Source organism: Lagopus muta, chromosome Z (assembly GCF_023343835.1).
Source record: "Lagopus muta isolate bLagMut1 chromosome Z, bLagMut1 primary, whole genome shotgun sequence".
Classification (NCBI taxonomy): Eukaryota; Metazoa; Chordata; class Aves; order Galliformes; family Phasianidae; genus Lagopus; species Lagopus muta.
The window spans coordinates 21,188,625-21,210,763 of record NC_064472.1 but is presented as its reverse complement, the minus strand read 5'-3'; the positions used below and the strand labels follow the sequence as shown (position 1 = coordinate 21,210,763).

At 39.8% G+C, this 22,139-nt stretch overlaps 1 protein-coding gene across 1 annotated transcript in view; it reads right to left on the bottom strand.

The window, feature by feature from the left end:
• Positions 1 to 22,139, bottom strand: part of CWC27 (CWC27 spliceosome associated cyclophilin) — a 118,967-nt gene that overhangs the window by 29,319 nt on the left and 67,509 nt on the right. Inside the window, exon 11 of the mRNA XM_048930677.1 lies at positions 7,154 to 7,251. Coding sequence (XP_048786634.1) covers positions 7,154 to 7,251 — 98 coding nt within the window. The remainder of the gene's footprint in view (positions 1 to 7,153; positions 7,252 to 22,139) is intronic.

Sequence of the window (22,139 nt, the reverse complement as noted above, 5' to 3'; positions counted from 1 at the left end):
TCCAGTGCCTCACCAATTTCTGTAAAGAATTTCCCCCTGACATCCAACCTAAATCTTCCCTCCCTCAACTCAAAACCATTTCCCCTTGTCCTGCAGTTATCAACCCTCTCAAAGAGTTGATTCCCCTCCTGTTTGTAGGCTCCCTTTAGGCACTGAAAGGCTACAATCAGGTCACCCTGCAGCCTTCTTTTCTCCAGGCTGAACAAGCCCAGCTCCCTCAGCCTGTCTTTGTAGGGGGAGGTGCTCCAGTCCCCTGATCATCTTCATGGCTCTCCTCTGGACCCTCTCCAACAGCTCTCTTTCTTGTACTGGGGGCTCCAGACCTGGACACATTACTCCAGATGGGGCCTCATGAGGGCCGAGTAGAGAGGGACAATCACCTCCCTGTCCCTGCTGGCTGATGGAGCCCAGGATACCATTTGCTTTCCGAGCTGAGATTCAATGATTAAAAGATTATCAGATAGTTCACAAAAATGTTCTAAGAAAAATGAAAATAGCACTTGAAAACTATTTAAAACCAACATGTAATTAAGAAAACAAGATATTTCTCTAGAGCAAATTTGAAGTATATTCACAGATTTACGCAATAAAACTTTGAAGTACATCTTTTTCAAACACTTGATTAAGTACTTCAAAATGCTGAAGTAATTCAGCACTCAAATTATTATGTTTGATGTAATTTCTGGCATCAATGCAGTGAATGTCACATAAAAGAAAAACATCTTATTTAAAATAAGGTCTTGACAGCAGTCTGGCATAGTTAACAATTGTATTCACAGATTGGAAAGCTGGTTATAATCAAACTTGTAAGGAGGGAATTATTTTTTTTAATCTCTGTCCTCTTGAAACAATGTAAACACTTAAATTTTCACTCCTAATCCTCCTTAGTTTCTCGAATGTTCTGAACGTGGAAAAAATATTAAGTACGTGTAATACATAGGTCACTCTGAAAGTAATGCCTTCCATTTATTTCCATGGAAACTACAACAGTTATAAAGTGTACAATAGTATTATTCAACAGAGCAAATTCTCAGCTACAAAATACTATTCTTCAATACAGTCACTATCATTAGCTATTCATTTTTGCAAGCAATGAACAAGAGCCTTCATGCCACATTCATAAAAACGAGCATCAGTGGAAGTGATCACTGTCACTGTTGCCACTGCTAAAATGCACTACCCACTGCCTCTGTGTTCACATGTGCTGTATGGTCTCCATAAATATTCAGCAAGAATCAATGAATGTCAGTGGGTGCCATTTTTTCTACATGGAGGAATTCAGTGACACACCTTTGTTTCATATGCACTTCCGTGCCAGATGCCATTCTGTCAGATTGCCCCTCTGCTGCCATCTGTCACACGGCAGCAAAATGGAATGGGATATTGGTGGGAGGCCTCTACTGCCATACTACCAATATCCACCTGTAATGCCATGGACCAGCACAATAAAACAAGAAGCAGTACTTTTGGAGCAGCCCGCATGTATCATGAAAAGTTTGAAGCAATGATGCTGAATGTGATACCAATAATAATTTGTCAGTGGACATGAAACAGATGTGTCTTGTCATCATTCATTCATTAGCCAGTAGACTCATTTCTGATCCTGCAAAAGGGCCTATACAACTTTACTCTGATTCTCACACTATTCACTGGTGAATTTCTACAAGCTATGCTTATAATTTTAGGCTTAGATGCAGTTTTTATTAATCAAGCACAATACTGTATTAATGCTGTGTAGCTCTGAGGCAGGTGTTGTGCAAGTGTGTGCATCATGTGCACAGACATACCTGATCCAGCATGTTACAATTTACTTTCCATCTCATGCTCCCAAGAGGACAGCGAGAGAACATTGGAACAATCTCCTGCTATGGACAGTCATTGCCTGACAGCAGACAGTTTTTAATACATGCAATTTCTTGTATGCAAACTAACTCAGAAAAGGTAAACTGTTAAGATTTGTCAGATGACAAATCATTAAGTGAGCTATGATATAAAAATGCTTTTAACTTCTTTAAATTTAGAATTTATTATACTCAAACTGAAGTTTGAATGTAGAATAAAGTCTTTTCTGCTATTCTTCAGTTGTAAATGGTTGCTTCACAGTAAAGGTATCTTTCTTCACTCTTCACATTTGCCATCTTAAATACTAAGGTCCCATCACCTTCCACCTAAATTGTAAATGCCTTTAACTACCTCCTAATAATAAATTCATCCAGTTCTTTGCTAGTTTTTTTTCTTCCTTTTTTTTCCTCCTTTGTATCCAATTGCTCCATGCCTCTTGGTGGTACAACACTAAGAAGCAAGTACAATAATATTACCGTGCTTTTACAGTTAACAGCTTTTGCAGTAACAATCACACAATCATACCTGAATCCCACATAAATTCATGTTCAGTTTGTTTTCTTGTACAAACTTGAAATACCTTACATCACACTGGTATGGCTTTCCCATTTTCTCATTTAGGTTCTGTAATTATTTGTCCTTTAGTGTTAAGAAGATACTAACACCCCAACATGACTCTCTATTTATTTTCAGTGACATTCTTCACATATTTTCCCTTCCCTAAATCTGGTACTTCTTGTACCAGAATCTAGTGACATTTACTTTTGCTTCTTCATGATCGTCAAATTCTTTTTTCACGTTTTTCAAACAGCATGAGATCCAACATGAACACTCAGTCCTGCTGTAATTTTCACAACATGCCCACCACGAAGTGCAGTAAATATGATGACATTACACAAACCAAAGCTAAATCTGAGATATAACGCTACAACAATATTGTAAGATTTACAAACATCTACAACTGTCTTCACAATTAGTATCACCTAGCTAGTTTAGAGGTCTTTGCTTAGTGTTACTAAATTAGTACCCCAACATCACTGCAAAACAGTAGGTTTGCAGTCAGAGAATGTTATTTATTCATTTTAATCCGCACCTTCTTTAAAATTGATAATTCAGAACTTAAATGTTTTAACAAACACTAGAGAAAAAATGTGAACATTTGGTTAAGGCGAGAAAGGCAAATTCCAGAGAACTGCTTTCAGCTCCCTACAAACCATAAAAAAGTGAAAGTTTTATTCTAAATGCGGACAGACTCACCTTATTTGTGTCTATGGCTACCTCGAGGTATAATGCTGAAACTTATGAAAGACAGGAAAACTCTGGCTATTTTAATATTGGTCAATAATACTATGAAATGGGAGAAAAGTATTTGCTAATGCCCTGATCATCTCACTGTGCACTTTGGGGGCTCTTTTATTTTTGGCTACTGGTTGGAACTCAGCAGGTGCATTCCTGGAACACATCTTTTAGTGTGGCATCATCCAAAAACTCACAGCTGGTTTGCAGTAAAAACACTAATGAAGATGTATGTCATAGTTAATATTCCTATTAAATTTTCACCTCTCCAGAGAATTAGAATTTCTCTTTCTGCAAGAAGTTTCGTCCTTTACAGAACCTTGCCTGTCAACTGTACTTACTCTTTCCATACTGACAACAGACTGATAGGCATGTGAATGATAACTGAAGAACGATTTTTAAAAAGCAGTAGGTAGAAACAATAGTGAAAATAAATCATTTTAAATTCCTTTTCTCCAAGACCAAATAAAGCATGTTTAATGAGTCCTTCACATTTATTTTTTAGTGTGCATTTTTCAGTGGCAGATTCCGTATTACAGAAAAAAATTTCATTCTTTCAATTATATGGTGAATTGTGACAGTAGATAAAATAACTCATGAGAGTACAAGAACAAGGTAAGTGGAGAGAAAGCAAAAATCAAAGTCAGTAATACCTTACTGCAGAAGTATAAATGTTTATTTTAACTGAATGACTTAAAGACTCAGAGATGGTAAATACAATACTTTCCGTAATGCTTCCATAAAGCTATCATCACTGGTAACAAGATGCTTAGTTTCTCTTTCCCCTCAAAACCTTCCTCCAGCCATATTTTATCTTTCTCTTTATTTATTGTTAAACTGTGCTTCACAGAATATTGGAGAACATATAAGCTCACCCCAACCAAAACACAGGATCAGACTTTTCTAAGCCAATCTAAAGAAATATTTGCCTAATCTGCAGCTGGGAAGTTCCACTTTGTAGGTCACTTATTCCAGAAGTTTTCTCTACTGTTTAACCTAAACCTCTTTAGCTTTAATTGAAGGTTACTACCTCTTGTCCCCTCCACAGGGATTATGTAGAACAACCTACTCTCCACGGTAGTCTTTAACGCTCTTGATAATAATATAATTTTTTAATATAGGTCGATTTGGGATGTCATCTCTGCTCTAAACTGAATAACCACTGTTCCTAAAATCTTCCAACGTTGTGCTTGCCACATCAATCACTGCTGTTGCTTTGCTCTGTGAACTTTTAAGAAGTCTCTCACCATTTTTTGCAAGTGCAAAATACTGAGCAAAATACTCAGGCTGAAGACCCACTCAAGTTCAACAGACACCTGTCTCACATACAAACATGCCACTTTATATGTACTATACAGTATGTTGTAATCTTTGTCTGTAGCATGGCCTTTTATTTCCTAGATTTTAAATATATCTAAATGCCCCTGAATACTGAACATCTTATGTTTCCACAATTGATTACTTTTAAAAGAGATACAAGAAACTTAGTATTACCATTTTTTTCCCCGGACCTCTTCCCTTTCTGACTTACGTATTCTGTTTACTAGGATTTGACCTTAAACGTCTATGAACTGATTCAATCTACCAACTCAGCACAAAAGTGTTGCAAACTAAGAACGATTTTCTCCCAAGTTAGCAAACTGAATCAGATCAGTAGAAGCACTAACTCATGCCAGAGACAGTGCAAGTCAGTCACCCTACTCTTCATTTTAACATCTGCAGCTGAAAATGCAACCCTAACATTTAAATTTGCATTGTTCTTCATTTTTCCTGTTGCATTCCCCTTCCCTATCCCACAGTCATTTATTTTTTTAAGTCCACAAATAAAGGTAATCTGTCCTGAATTTACTATCACAGAATTACAAAACTGCCAACGTTGGAAGGGACCTCAAGGATCATGAATCTCCAACCCCACTGCCTTGTAGGGCCACCAACCTCCCCATTTAATACTAGACCTGGCAGCCCAGGGCCCCATCCAATCTGGCCTTGCACACCTCTAGGGACAGGGCATCCTATTCTTGGTATCACTAGTAATCAGATTATTGGGATACTTGTTTTCCAGTTTGACTGCAGTTATCTTAGAGCATTTTATTAAAGTTTTGTTAATGTCTCTGGGACTGCTTTAGCCAACCCCTCAAAAAGCTTCAGTGAATTCCAACAAGTTTGAATGATTTTAATGCATCTAATAAGTAGTCTCTAGTTCATCTGTTCTGTACTTGAATGCTTCCCTTTTGTCACAGATCCTCTGTAACTAAGCAAAACTGACTGCTAAAAACTGAATTAAGCATTCAAGCTTATTTCCTTTCTGTCTAGAAAAGATGTCTTCTTGCTCATTCTTCTCCTCTTACTGCATTTTCATTAATCATTTTGCCCATCAACATTGCATCTAAGCTAACATCTTTTTAATGTCATCTTCCATTTTGGAATATGATTATTTTCAGAATTTTTAGTTAGATATCCCAATAACTTGGTGAATAGTTTCTTTCCTGCCATACATATTTCTTAACAGTGGAGTTAGACCACTTCTGCTCAAAAAGGGAAACCAGTATTATTTTTACCATTAGCTGCTACCTACAGTTTTTCAGTAGTTTTATATCCTGCCTGCAATTTAATCTAAAGAAACTTAAAAAAAACCTCAAACTAATACATAAAGCTTCCTTTCCTTCCCCCCAGCATCTTCTCCTAAAATAAAAGGCATCTTTTCAAATTGTACCATAGTTTTATCTATTGTTGATGTCCAAGTACTAATTTAGTCTGTCAGTACAGAAGTGGATTACCTCCAATTATTCTTCATTAAGTCCTCTGACATAACTGGCACCCAAACAGGGCTATGCTTAAGCAATGGTACTACAACTGCCATACAAGGCATGCTTCTGTTTCATTTATCATATATGTACATAAAGATTATTCTTTTTCTACTCTACTTTTCCACTTTATTTTCACGTGTCCAATGACTGCATTTGCTGTCTTGCCAAGGAGGGCTTATATTCAGTTGGTGACTGAGTATGATTTCTAGAACCTTTTTAGGGCCACTACTTTCTATAATATGATGACAGATTTCATATACAAGTTCCAGATACTGATTTTTTTTAATTTGCCAGGCTGGTTATTGATCAAGCTCACCTGTTATTCAAGAGAATTTATGACAATATCTAACAATTATGTTACACTTTCTACCACTTTTCTAAATTATAATCTGGCACTGGTACTGTAAATGATTTTTTATATTTTCTTTCTTTCAGATTTTTTATGCTGTTGAGAGATGGATGAAGATTGTGACCCAGAAGTGTATCTAGCAACTCCAGAGTGCCAAAAAGCCTGAATTTTTTTTCATTTTTTTCAGTTCAGCTAATAATCTCTCACATCTTTATGCATTAAAAAATTCACCTCACCTATTACATACTTGAAAATTTGTGTACATTTATTAAGAAACAGAACGTAATTTTTTTTCTGCCACAAAAGTGTGCATCTGAAGATCCATCTCCTTTTGCTAAAGTTTATGAAAGACAAACTTGGAACTATCCTCTAGATTTTAAGTTCAACTGGTATCATTGAGAAGAAGTGCAGAATCTTAAAGATAATAGCCCTGAGTTCAGTGTTTAGCATATGCATTTAAGTGCCTTTCCAATTTGAACAGTCAAGAAAACTTCCCACTTTGGAAGAGATCAGAACAGGTATGCGCTCTTCAAAGAATTCAACTGATTATTTGAAATAACTGTATTTCAAATCCAGAAGCTTGCCCAACTTCACATATGTAGCTACAGAACATTTGAAAGTATAAATGCTACCTGTACAATTTATTTATATACTGGTATCCTTTTGCTACTACCACTCCCCATTCTTACAGAAAACTAATTTTCTGGAAAAAAAAAACCAAACACCATCTGTTTTGACAAAATATCGTCCTCAATTATGCAAATGAATGCATTTATGAAAATAAACCTACTGAAGAAACTTAAAACTGCGATGTTAACTGGAGATCTAAACAACATCTGCTGTACCTTCCTTTTCTTACCTTCCTTTTCTTTGGGTTTTAAAGTTTGCTCTTCTTTTTTCTGCTTTGCCTCCAAAAGTTCACGTTTCAGCTGTCGTGCTTCTTTCCGTAGCTCCTCACTGGAAGGGAAAAAATATTTACAAGAATTTAATCTTTTGGGAATGTAAAGCCACTCAGGAGAAGCTGAATCAAAGTTAATGGGCAGTAAATCTCTGATATAAACGAAGGGAATGTACTGACTCACGCATGCTAGGAACATGGCTTAAGAATCAATTAGAACCAAAGAAAGCTTGTATTTTCATTAGAAAAGACAACAAAAAGACATAACAGTTGACTTATTTTAAGAGCCCTTTAGAAATATGTCAAGGACATGAATAATAAAACAAAGAACTCCCACTTGTATTTTTAATTTAATATCGTAATATTTAACTATAAGAACCACAAAAAAGAATTTGAAACAGAGGCAGTGCCAAACCAATTTTACACGTATTACAAAATTCAGTTTACGGAAGTAACAAATGCCAGCATTCTTGATTTCTTAGATGAACGGATAATGTAGTTGTGATGTGATTAAGATTACATCTGTATAATGATAAATTATTACATATGAAAATTAACTTAATTTTAAAATTTTACGACAACAAACAGGAAATGACAGCAGAAAAAAAATGTGCAAGTCAGCGTGCCAATATCAAGTGAAATGTCTTTCTCTGGCATCCTGGCTTGTGTCAGAAATGGTATGGTGAGCAGGTCTAGGGAAGTAGTCCTGCCCCTATACTGAGCATTGGTGAGGCTTCACCTTGAGTACTGTTCAGTTTTGGGCACCTCGGTACAGAATGGTTGGAACAGGTCCAAAGAAGGGCGACAAGGCTTGTGAAGGGCTTGGAGAATATGCTCTGTGAGGAGCAAATGAAGGAATTGGGGCTGTTCAGCCTGGGGAAGGAGGCTGAGGGGAGGCCTTACTGCTCTCTTCCAGTATCTGAAAGGAGATGGCAGAGGGAGTGGAGTTGGTCTCTTCTCACTGGTGACAGGATGAGGGGAAACGGCCTCAAGTTGTGCCAAGGTAAGTTTAGGCTGGATATCAGGAAAAACTTCTTCACAGAAAGGCTTTTAAGCACTGGAATAAGCTCTGCAGGGAAGTGTTGAGTCACCATCCCTGGGTGTATTTAAAAACTGTTTGGATGTGGTGCTCAGGGACATGATTTAGTGGAGGGTTGTTAGGGTAGTATGGTTAGGTTGTGGTTGGACTTGGAGATCTTGGAGATCCTTCTCAACCTGAGCAATTCCATGATTCTTCACAGAATCACAAAATAGATAAGGAGGGACTGCTGAAGATCACCCATGAACCATCCCCAGTGTGAGAAAGCTTTTCCATATGTTAAAATTCAATTTCTTAAATTTAATTCTACACTCATATACTACACTAGTATGAAAGCGCCAATAACTGCTTTCAGTTTTTCTGGTGTTAGAATCTGTATTTTCCACTTTTTCCAAAACTTAAGTTCCTATTTCTTTTGTATGTGCCTAGGAACTACATGATTTTCTTCTTTAAGTTCCTTAAGTACACTGATAGGTACAATTAAAACTATTCTCTCCCTCTCCTCCTCCTCAAAGAAACTGAATTCTTTGCCACTCAGCAAGAGTTGGTTACAAATGCACTTAGAGTAACGCAGTCCAGCACATCAAAAAGTTTTCTTTAAGAGGGACACACTTAAAAGTTCTAAGTTATATTAAGGTAATGTGGAAGAAGAACGAACTATTCTTTAAGAATTATTCATTCTTCACATCTCCCTTTTATTTTTCCACTGAAAGGAGGTTTTTGTACAGAACATAGATGTGCCTAATTCCTTTAGAATCTAATTATAAAGTAATTTTATAAGATCCTTCTGTTATCAGTAATAGATAGATGGTAAGTTGATAAAAGACTATGATACTTGGCTTGGGAACTCTAGACTCCTAGACCCTAAACTTCGTACCCTCCTAAACTATGTACCCTCCTTGGCTCACCTTAGGCTCACCAATGTTAGGCAGGGGAGGCAGACAATTCAAAAAGCTTTCATGGTAATGATGAAGCCACAAGAACTGATTAACTGAAAAGCCAAGCTATACTCAGAAGACAAACTTCCAGTTCGTCAGAAGAGAACTGGAAACAACTGTTTAACAGAAGAACATGAAACTGATGAAGTAAGGCAGAATCAGCATGAGGGCCCACAAATTGGTCTGCAACTGCATCCCTTCATATTTTAACAATAGGTCTTTGCAAGCGGTAAATTTGCACCTGCGTTTTGTGTAAATTAGCTTTTGTTGGTATGTGGTTGCAATGTTGCCTCTTTTCTCTGGAAAGCTTACGTCACATCACTGCTTTCCTGGTCCCACTGTTACGCAACAGAATCTCCTCTTGCTCTTACTTTCCTTCCCCCTTTCTGTAGTTTGGAAGCTTTCCAAAGAGACTTCCAATATCCTTCTCAGCTTACTTATTCCCATTTTCAAGGTCCCAAACACATAAAAATGGAAACCAAACAAGTAACACAAAACTGGATTTTCTCTTTGTGAAGTGTATTACCAGTATTGTGTACAAAACAACAAATCATTTCCTTTCTGAATTTTGTTTTTTGAAACTAGAAGTGTAGCTAATTCTTGAAATCTTTTATTGCCACATTCTGTGAAGAGCACTTAGGTGGAACTGTTTAAGTACCAAGCTGGATTCTGGCTTGGAGATACTCCTTCTAAAAATAGAACAACACTGACCAAATTTCCTAAACACAGTTTTGTAGCTTTTGAATGTAAAGTACATTGTAACTAAATGCCACAATTTTCCAAATAAAAACTAGCATTGGCTTATTTGTAAACAACAGCTTTTAACTTTTTGTCTGAAATTGTTAGCCTGCTTATTTTTTCTACAATTACTACAATCTCTTGATTATATAACCCTTAGTAACCTTTTCTGATTGAACATCCTAAAAGATAATAACTGTTCAAAAACGTTACCAATAGGCTTACACTATTCCAGTGCCAAGCATAATTATCATCAGCTAGCTCAACCATATATTCCACATAGAAGATCAAGATAAAATAACTATGTATATGTGTATTTGTCTATATATGCATATAACAAATTGCATACTGAATGTTTCTGAGAAGAATTATAGACAATGTTCTTTTTCTGTCAACATTTAGGCGTTAGCTCCAGGAAGCACTATGAGAAAAAAAAAAAAAAGAACAAAAACCTACTTACCGAAGTAAAAAACTAAAATGGAACAACAATGTCAAAAGAATTGTTTATTTTTCTTATTTATATCAAAAATATTTGTAGTCAGAATGTTTATTCTGCAGAAGAAAAACCCAGACAATCAGTTTCAGAAGAAAATGCCTAACTCCAGGGTTTTTAGATGCATCAGTTTGACTCATGGGATCTCCACGATATAGAAGCTACAAGACACTGGCTGTCTTCAGGTTCATCTCTTACTGCATGTTAAACATGCATGGTGAAACTATCAGATTTCCTGGTAAACTATTTGAATGCATGTTCAACCGACATCTCTGCACTGTTATCTACTACTTGGATTTCTTTTCACAAATGAAAGAATTTGAATTTTTCCCTGCAATATGTCTACAATCCTTCTGAACACGGGCCTCAGAATCAGACATGATAGGATCAAACACTCCAGCAAACCACTGCTGATTGCATACTTGGTTCCTTTGTTTTGATTCACATAGAATACAAGGTCATCACCACACTGAGTACTCAAATTACTTCTTGCAATGACTGTAATCCCATTTATTATCCATTTCTTTCCAAAATGTTCTCCAGCCATTGTATTACCCTGCAGCTACAACCTACATTCCTGATTTGCAATTGTATAATCTATTATTTAGTAGTATTTTAAGTTTTTCTTGTAGCATTCTGGCTAAGTGCTATTTAATTCAAATTATTTTTAATAATTTGTCCTCACGCAAACTATATTGTTCTCATATAAAAACTTTTTAAATAAAAGCAAGAATGCCAGTGTGCTTATAAACAAATGCTTGGATCTACCTGTACTATAAGCAATAGCTATAAACTTTTTATAAATCAAAAAAGTCATCTCTTTAAACCTGTATCATCCTCTCACTTCAGTTTCTCTAAGAGGCAACACAGTTATCTACTAATTACCAGAACTGATTACAACTTTAATGGCCATCTTCTTTGCTTTTGAGTAAAACTAAGAAAGCAATCTGTTACACTTACTTACGAAAGAAGAGAGGATAAATTATGTATGTTCATTTCTTGGTACTGTACCTTTTGCCACATTTAGACTCTGCGATGGCAGTCCTACAATTCTTCGTAATTTCCTGTTTTTCACTATAAATTAACATTAGTAAAGCAGAAAGCATTCCATTTTCAAGTCCTTGCCTAATTAACTAGGCTTGTTTTCTACAAGTACTTCAGTTAAAAGATGTAGCCCCCCTGTCAGTGGATGTGAACTTTTTACCGTCCTCACATTATGCATACTGCACGTTCCACATATAGACACATATAGACCATATTTTTCTTATACAATGATTTTTGCCATCTTTATGATTGGCTGAAGATAAGCCATCAATGTGCCCAGGTGGTCAAGAAAGCCACTGGCCCCCTGGCCTGCATGAGAAATTAATTAGGCTGCAGGTCTAGGGAAGCAGCTGTCCCTCTGTACTCAGCGCACTGAGACAGAAAGCATTTTTACTGTCCATATTGTGGACAGTTTTGGGCCCCTTACTACAAGAAGGATATGAAGTTGCTGGATAGGTTCCAAGAGCAATAACAAAAATGGTGAAATGACAGTGACACAAGATATGGGGAGCAGCTGACAGAAATGGAGTTGTTTATTCTGCCAAAAGGAAGCCAAGGGGAAATGTCATGGCTCTCTACACTACCTCATAGTGGATGAATCTGTTCTTGAAGGAACGGAGGGCCCCATATGCTTCCCGACCCAAACCGTCAGGAAGTGTGCTGCCCTCCTGGGGCCCAGGTCAGGGACATAACCAGGAAACTCCCAAAGCTGGTTAGGTCCACTAATTATTTTCCTTTACTCATAGTGCAGGTGGGCAGTGATGAAATTGCTTAGAGAAGCCTATGAACTACGAAAAGAGATTTCAGGGGTTTAGGGTATTTAATTCAAGGAGTGGAAGCTCAAGTGATTTTCTATTCTATACCTTCAGGGGCAGTGAGGGACATGGAGAGGGCCTGGAAAGCACAAGGAACAAATAATTGGCTCAGAAGCTGGTGTTGAGCCAGAAACTTTGGGTTCTTTGATCATGAGGCAGTTTTCTTGGCCCCTGGCCTGTTGTCCGTCCATAGAATCCACCTATCTCAAAGAGGGCAACGAATGCTAGCACAGGAGCTAGCGGAGCTTATCAAAAGAACTTTAAACTAGCAATGACGGGGGAAGGGGACAAAACAGGCCTCACAAGAGATGAGCCCAGAGGAACAATCTTAAGCTGGGGGTGAGGCAAATGAGATGACTTGGCTGAAGTGCATCTACACGAATGCACACAGCATGGGAAACAAGCAGGAGGAGTTAGAAGCGATTGTGCAGCAGGCTAACTCTGACCTAGCTGCTATTACCGAAACATGGTGGGACCACTCCCACATGGAGTGCTGGATGGCTACAAGCTCTTCAGAAGGAATAGATGAGGAAGGAAGGGTGGTGGTGCAGCCTTTTACATTAAAGACTATTTAAATGTTGAAGAGCTTGGGGTTGGGAATGACAGACTTGAGTGTCTGTGGGTAAGGATCAGGGGGAAGGCCTGTAGGAGTGACATCTTGGTGGGGGTCTGTTATAGACCGCCTCATCAGGATGAAGAGATGGATGAAGCATTCTATAAGCAGCTTGTGGAAGTCACGCGATTGCCAACACTTGTTCTTATAGGAGACTTCAACTTCCCTGATATGTGTTGGAAATATAACACAGCACGGAGGAAGCAGTCCAGGAGGTTTCTAGAGTGTGTGGAAGATAGGTTCCTTATGCAGCTGGTAGGAGAGCCTACCAGCGGTGATGCCCTGATAGACCCGCTCTTCACTAACAGAGGACTGGTGGGAGATGTGAAGGTTGGGGACTATCTTGGGCAGAGCGACCATGAAATTGTAGAATTCTCTACACTTGGAGATGTCAGAAGGGTGACTAGCAAAACTGCTGTCTTGAGCTTCAAGAAGGCAGATTTTGATCTGTTCAGGATACTTACAGCACGGGTCCCTTGGGTAAAGGGTTCTAGGAAGCCTTGACGCTCCTCAAGATGGAAATCTTAAAGGCACAAGAACAGGCTGTCCCTGAATGCCATAAGGTGAATCACTGGACAAGAAGACCAGTGTGGATGAGCTGAAAACTATTGCTGAGACTCTGGAAGAAAAAGAGAATCTATGTCCTCTGGAAGAAGGTACAGGCTACTTGGGAGATTACAAGGAAGTTGCTAAATTATGTAGAGAGGATGTTAGGAGAGCTTGAACTCTCCTAACCTGAACTCAAATTGGCCACTGCACTCAAAGAGAATAAGAAATCCTTTTATAAATAAATCAATGGTAAATGAAAAACCAGGGAGAATTTCCATCCTTTCCTTGATGCGGCAGCAAATGTGACCACTGAGGATAAGGAGAAGGCTGAGGTACTCAGTGCTTTCTTTACATCTGCCTTTAGTAGCCAGACCAGTTTATACTCAGGGCATTTTATGCCCTAATCTGGAAGTCTGGGATGCTATGTAGACTACATCCCTGGTGATTCAGGTGGAGACTGTGTTAGAGAGCTCCTCCTCCATCTGGACTGTCACAAGTCCATGGGACTGGATGGGCTCCATCCTAGGGTGCTGAGGGAGCTGGTAGGGGTGATTGCTGAGCAACTCTTGGCCATCTACCAGTTCTCCTGTTATCTGGAGAGGTCCCAGAGGATTGGAGGCTTGCCGACGTGACTCCCATCTACAAGAAGTGCCGTAAGGAGGATTCGTTTGTATCAGGGAAAGTTATGGAGCAAATCATCTTGGGTGAGATCACACGACATATGTGTGGCGTCCAGGGGATCAGGCCCAGCCAGCAGGGTTCATGAAAGGCAGGTCGTGCTTGACCAACCTCATCTCCTTCTATGACTGGGTGACCAGACTGGTAGATGAGGGAAAGGCTGTTGATGTAGTTTACCTAGACTTCAGCAAAACCTTTGACATGGTCTCTCACAGTATTCTTCTGGGAAAACTGGCTGCCTGTGGCCTGGACAAGTATATTCTTTTTGGATAAGGAACTGGCTTAGAGGGCTGTGCCCAGTGGGTAGTTGTTAATGGAGTTAAGTCCAGCTGGCGATTCGTTACAAGCAGTGTCCCCCAGGGGTCAGTACTGGGGCCCACCTTGTTTAATATTTTTATTGATGACCTAGATGAGGGGATGGAGTGTACCCTCAGTAAGTTTGCAGATGACACCAAGTTGGGAGGTCGTGTCAATCTGCCTGAAGGAAGTTCCTTCAAGGGGATTTAGATAAGCTGGATCACTGGGCTGAGGTGATTGGGATGAGGTTCCACAAGGCCAAGTGCCAGGTCCTGCACTTTGGGCACAACAACCACAGCGTTTGGGGATGAGTGGCTGGATGACTGTGAAAAGGAAAGGGACCTGGGGGTGTTGGCTGATGCTCAGCTGAACATGAGCCAGCAGTGTGCCCAGGTGGCCGAGAGGGCCAACGGCATCCTGGCCTGCATTAAAAATAGTGCAGCCAGCAGGAGCAGGGAGGTGAGCATCCCTTTTTTACCTGGACCTGAGCAAGGCCTTTGACATGGTCCCCCACCACATCCTCATCTCCAAATTGGAGGGAAGTGGATTTGATGGGTGGACGACCCGATGGATAAGCAATTGGTTGAAAGGCCGCAGACAGAGGGTGGTGGTCAATGGCTCTATGTCCAGGTGGAGGCCGGTAACAAGTGGTGTCCCCCAAGGGTCTGTCTTGGGACCGGTGCTCTTTAACATCTTTATTAATGACATCGATGAGGGAATTGAGTGCACCCTCAGCAAGTTTGCTGACGACACCAAGCTGAGTGGTGCGGTTGATACGGTGGAAGGAAGGGATGCCATTCAGAGGGACCTCGACAGGCTGGAGGGCTGGGCTCGGGTGAACCTGATGAGGTTCAACACGGCAAAGTGCAGGGTTTTGCATTTGGGCCGGAAGAACCCCAGGCACCTGTACAGGCTGGGAGGAGTGGTCCTTGAGAGCAGCTCGGCAGAGAAGGACCTGGGGGTCCTGATGGACGAGAGACTGAATATGAGCGAGCAGTGCGCTCTGGCAGCTCGAAAGGCAAATGGGATCCTGGGCTCCATCAGGAGAGGGGTGGCCAGCAGGGACAGGGAGGTGATTGTCCCTCTCTACTCGGCTCTTGTGAGGCCCCACCTGGAGTACTGTGTCCAGGTGTGGAGCCCTCAGTACAAGAAAGACATAGAGATTTTGGAAAGGGTCCAGAGGAGGGCGACTAAGATGATCAGGGAGCTGGACCACCTCCCCTATGAGGACAGGCTGAGGGAGTTGGGCTTGTTCAGCCTGGAGAAGAGAAGGCTGCGGGGTGACCTCATTGCAGCCTATCAATACCTGAAGGGAACCTACACCCAGGAGGGGAGTAAACTCTTCAAAAGGGCTGACGACAGCAGGACTAGGGGAAATGGTTTTAAGTTGAAGGAGGGAAGATTTAGGTTGGATGTTAGGGGGAAGTTCTTTACTAGGAGAGTGGTTAGGCCCTGGAACGGGCTGCCCAGGGAGGTTGTGGATGCCCCGTCCTTGGACGTGTTTAAGGCCGGGTTGGACAGGGTCCTGGGCAACCTGATCTGAATGTGTATGTTTGGTGGCCCTGCTAGGCAGGGGGGTTGGAACTACATGATCCTTGGGGTCCCTTCCAACCCGGGTGATTCTGTGATTCTGTGATCCCCCTGTGCTCAGCACTGGTGAGGCCACACCTTGAGTACTGTGTTCAGTTTTGGACCCCTCACTACAGGAAAGACATTGAGGCCCTGGAATTTGTACAGAGAAGGGCAATGAAACTGGTGAAGGGTCTGGAGCACAGGCCTTCTGAGAAGTGACTGAGGGAGCTGGGATTGTTCAGTCTGGAGAAGAGGAGGCTCAGGGGAGACCTCATTGCACTCTACAACTTCCTGAAGGGAGGCTGTGATGAGGAAGGGTTTGGCCTCTTCTCTCAGGCAACAAACAGGACCTGGGGAAATGGCCCCAAGTTGCACCAGAGGAGGTTCAGGTTGGACATGAGGAAAAAGTTTTTCTCTCAGAGAGTGGTCAGGCACTGGAATGGCTGCCCAGGGAGGTGGTGGAGTCGCTGTCCCTGGCAGTGTTCAAGAGGAGTCTGGATGAGGAGCTACGAGATATGGGTTAGTGCTTGTGGTAGCAATGGAAATGGGAGAACGGTTGGACTACATGACCTTATAGGTTGTTTCCAACCTTGAGATTCTATGATTTTATGATTCTATGATTCTGCCCGAAAGAAGACTGTTGCTAGGTGGGTGTCAGTCTCTATTCTCAGATGACACGTCATAAGACACAAGGAAACAGCCTGGTACTGCACCAGAGGTGGTTTAGATTGGGTACCAAGAGGAATTTCTCCACGGAAAGAGTGGTCAAGAATTGGAACAGGCTGCCTGGAGAAGTAATGGAGTTCTCATCCCTGGAGGTATTTACAAAACATGTTGACATGGCATGTAGGAACATGATTTAATGATGGGATTCAGATTGATGGGTCAGAGTGTTTGTTAGATTTGATGATTTTGAAGATCTTTTCCTACTTCGATGATTCTATGATTCTGTACAGCAGATGACTCAATATACAGTATGTCAAGAGTTTTTTTTCCCCCCTTTCTTTTTAATCTAAATTGTTGAAAAGATGCCTGTTCACTTGCTTCAAGCCTCATGGTAATTTCATCAATATTTTAGTGACTCTTGCTTCTGGTTGGTATTGGTGTTCTAATTTGAAACATTCTTTGCTATATCCCTTTTCTTTTTAATCAATTTCATATTCCTTGTAAACCAGAATATTTCCATCCCAGTGTGACTTTGTTCTACATCCACATTGGGCATCCCTGAACAATTTTTGTATTTTGAGAACTCTTCATTCTGTCTTTAATTTTCCAACTTAGTTATATAAACTAAATGAAATCAAATCCTGAATATTTGACTGCTGATCTCTAAGCCACCAGCAAAGTAGAACAATGTATCTGAAACAATTCAGCTCACATTAAGTACCTTCATGATTCATCTGCAGTTTAATGTACTGCATGGCAAAGCAGGCCATATGCATGCAGAAGTACTGGTCAGGAAAGTCTTTCATTGTTCCCCGATTTTCTGTAATCCCAAAATGAAAAGATTCTTTCCACTGACTGTTTCAATATATAAACTGCATGATTTTCTTGCCTCCTAGCCTAATACAGTTTCAGAAATTCATGTCACAAGTCACAAGTCACATAAAGTAAGAAAAGCCTAGCAGCCTCATCCATATGGCTGGACAGGCTCTATGCACATCTGAGGGAGATTACTGGATCTCCTCTAATCCTTGCACTGAGTTTGAAAGAAAGCAGATTTTGGCAGATCAAGATTCCATCCTCATAAAATGAAAGAGGAAGAAAACTGAAAACCACACTAAAGATTAATAACATAACTCTTACCTTCTATAACAAAAGATCTGCCTTCTAGTGGTAAACAAACACTTGTTATACTGTGTACTTAGATTAAGTGCTGTTAGCAACCCTAATGCTAACCCTAACCACAGTGCAGCAGAGGCTGAGGCTCAGAGGATGCACAGCCCATGGATACCCCCGCAGGAGCAGCTCCAGGCTGGAGCCACAGCCCATGGGGAGCAGCCTGCGGTGGGGCAGGAGGGCTGGGACAGCTACCTCCTGTGCAGACAGTGCTGGAGCAGCTCCTGAGGGTAGGCCCCATGGTACGGAGTCGTGTGGAGCAGTGCCTGCAGAGCTGCTGATGGTGGGGAACCCACACAGCATCAGGTGAGGCGGGACGGCATCCCACGGGATAGACTCACATGGAGTAGGGCACAGTGGCCATGGAGAGCAGCAGACTGGAAGTATTACTGAGTGACTGCAGTCCCGGTCTCAGTTTCACAGTATGCATTTGGTTCTCAGTATTCATATCTGTTAGGCAATAAATTACAATAATCTCCCTTACACTTTGAGTTTGTTTTGCATGTGACATTATTTTGTGAGTCATCTCCTCATGAAACTTTTTTTTCATCCCATTTTCTCCCTGTTCTCATGAGGACATGGAGTATGGGAGTGACCTAGTGGTGCTATGCTGCAAACCAGTGTAAAAGCACCAGTGCAGACTCTCATAGGATGTAAAGTGGCACAGTCCTTTATCAAACTGTGATTTAGGGAAAAGGTGCATATATTCAATATTATACTCGTAATGACAAAGCCGAACAGATGTTAAAATTCATCTGATACCTATACATCAATCACAGGAATACCTTCCAGGCATGCTCCAGTTTACCCAAGCTCCAGTATAAACTCCACTCCAGTGCAGAGTAGTTACTACTCTTTCTTTAAATTCCACTTAAGCCCCGAGGGAGGCCCAAATTGCTTGAGATTATCTAACATACAGTCATTCCCTGATCTTGGTATAAACAGCATCAAATAAGCCGATTTTCTTTCACAACTCAAGTACTTAGCTGATGCCAAAAAAAATACAAGCAGCCTTCATAGCCAGAGGATTCACTACGGTTAATGTGAATTTATAATGGAGAAACGACTCCGTGATTGAATAACTGAAGAATATTCTCCACCACTTGACTTGGTGTTTTTCTAACAGGCTTTAGTTGAAGTAAGAATTAATCTGCAGAAATAATGTTTTCTGTAATAAGCAGTATTAGTTTAAGTGATCATTTTTGATGGTGCAGCATGTTATTTCCTTTCCTCTTTTTACGGCATTATAATCACGTTATTAACATTATTATTTTTGAGGCCATTTCTTCTCATTTCTTTGTGCTAGCTTTTCATTCAGAAGTGGCAGAGGACTATTATTACTAACTGGCTACACTTAAAATAGTAAAATTATTTACTAAGTGTTACTTGAAGTAAACATAGCCAGAGAATAAAAAGAAACACATTAATTTTACAAAGTCATTTTAAAATTATATAAATAATAAAGGAATGACAAGATGTAAGTTCTTTACAGAGAGAGTGGTGAGGTGCTGGAACAGGCTGCCCAGAGAGACTGAGAATGCCCTGTCCCTAGAGGTATTCAGGGCCAGATTGGATGGGGCCTGGGCAGCCTGGTTTAGTATTGAATGGGGAGGTTGGTGGCCCTGCCTGTGGCAGGGGGTTGGAGATTCATGATCCTTGAGGTCCCTTCCAACCCTGGCCATTCTGAGATTCTGTGATTGTCATGTGAAACTATAGTCTTTAATTGAGCAGCATTCGATAACATCTTCTGTCAGTTTCAACTTTCTCTTAGACTGCTTTCAAGTGTAACCTATTCTAGAAGTTAATATGTATGCCTATATACTAAAATTAATGTGAACTACTTTTACACCGCTCATGTGAATTTCACAGCAGAATGGACGATGTTAATTCAGTTTAAACAAAAAATCAAGATCTGGTACCATATCATCTATTATCTCTTCAAAATGTAACCTAACAACTTTTAAAGAAGTCCTGGACTCGATTCTCTCTTATTATAGGAAGATATATCTCTTTTAAAAAACTCATTAATTCCATAAGAAGGATATTTTATTATCGCTTATATTTATTAATGATAATTTTCAATGTATATTATTTCAGTAGCAGCCATGAAAGGTCATGCTAGAACTGACAAGCACAGATCTCAGGAACACGTAGAAGAATCCTTGTTTAGATGACTGCTTTTGATTTCTGCTAGATTCTCTTGGGAAAAAAAAAAAAAAAGTGCAATATCCTGTTTGGGAATTCCAATTTTAAATTAAATTTGATCTCTAATCATAAAGTAAAGTAACATAAATTATCGTATTTGTACAACTATATGCAGAATGTGAGTAAGGATCAAGGGAAATGGCTGTTCTACAATGTCACAGTTCTGGAGGCTTTTTCCAATACTCCCCTTCTGCCCCTTATAGTACCTATAGAACATACAATTCTTGGAATGGATAGCAAATTCCTCCATTTGGCATGCAGATCTAAGACTTTTCTAGGATTCAAGAATCTTATTTTATCTGGAATACGTTACTGTTCATAGTTGATACTGCAAGAATTTTACAATTGTAAAACTGCAAAGGCAAATCGAAAATTATGGATTTGGAATATACATTATGTCTTTTTGCCAATCTGGTTTTGCTGTAGGAAGGAGTCAGACAGATATCTGTCTTCTGCAGACAGTACATCGCAGATACATCTCGCATAAGAAGATATGCAGAAGAACTTCTTTATGGTAAGGTGACTAGAGCAGGTTTCCCAGAGAGGTTGTGGAGTCTCCTTCTATGGAGATACTCAAGACCCATTTGGACACATTGTAGGGTACCTGCTTTAGCAGGGGATTGGACTTTATGTCGAGGTCCATTCCAACCCCTGCAATTCTATGATTCCGTGATACAAAAATGATAGAAGACATTCACCATTTCTTAGAAATCTGAGCTATATATTTTGATGTAGGTGCTAATTGCAGTGCAGTATGGACATGCTAACAGTTCATGCTGTTTCTTGACTTTAATTTGCTATGTTACTATTTGCATTTAGTACTGTAACCCTTAGTTTAAAAGGGTTATTTTCTATATTACTGCTTGCAATTAGTACTTTAACCTGTAGTTTAAAAAAACTTCAGCATCAGAAGTGTTTATGGATGAATTACTACTATTTATATATTTTATCTAGGACTACTGAGTGATTTCAGTGCTGAAATATGATATGATTGGCATATTTATTACAGAATACTCTGGCATCCACTACTGTCTTTCCATTTCCATAAACCATTCTAATCACATGATTAGAATATCAATTATCTGATACTTTATTTTAATGTAATTATGCATGCTGGAGTATAAACTGGATTTTATGCCAGCTATTACAGTACTGCGCAATGAATTCACATAGGCTGAGATTGATGAAGAATGTTACCATTTTATTCTATTGGAAGAAGCTTAGGAGAACAGCCAGACCTACAGACTGAGCATGAAGTATAAACATAGGCAAGAGGAAAGGTATTAAACGACAGCAATATCTTTTGCTAGAGCAACTAACACAACTGGAGAGGAAAAAAAAAAAACAAGTTTCAGGGCATATGAGCTCTTCTTCAGCTAGTTTATTTTTCTTTCACAGTTAGCCTAATAAAGGGTATTAGCTTTCCCTACAAGAGTTGTTTCATTTATATTGTTCAGCCACTGGCTATACTGCCAGAAACAACAGATGTATGCATCAGCACATGTATAGAAGCATAAATCATAGTTTTATCTTAAGGATGATTTTATGCACTATCTGTACTTCTATTTTCACAGTAGATTCTGGAACAGACAGGAGAACCTAACTTTTTCCAGAGTAAGAGAAGAACCTAACTTTGGCTAATGTAATATAGGCAACACTGTTATAAACTAAAAAGAATAACCAGAAAACCTCTGTGAGACTGCCAGCATACCTCATCCAGAACAACTGGTATGTATTTGTATCAACTGGAAACATGTAGCTTCACATGTGATAGAAGCACATTTACCTTTTTCTTTGTGGTCTTGCAGCTCAGCACATTTTTCAATCATGGTTGTTGTGGTTAACAAGTTTCCTTCCTCATCTGTCACTTCTAAGTGACAGTTTGCATTAAGAATTCTTGTTTTAGTCCCTTATCACATAATCTTATGACTCAAGCTTCATTCCATCAATCAAACTTCTATGAAGATTTAATTTTCCACTAGGATATCTCTCTCTAAGTAATTTCTATTTCCTAAACATTACTTTCCAGCTTTATACTATCTTGTAGTTTCACTTAATACAAATTGTCGGTTACCATCCTCCAAATTTAAACTGCTACTGAAAACTTGACTAAAAGCTCCTACAGCA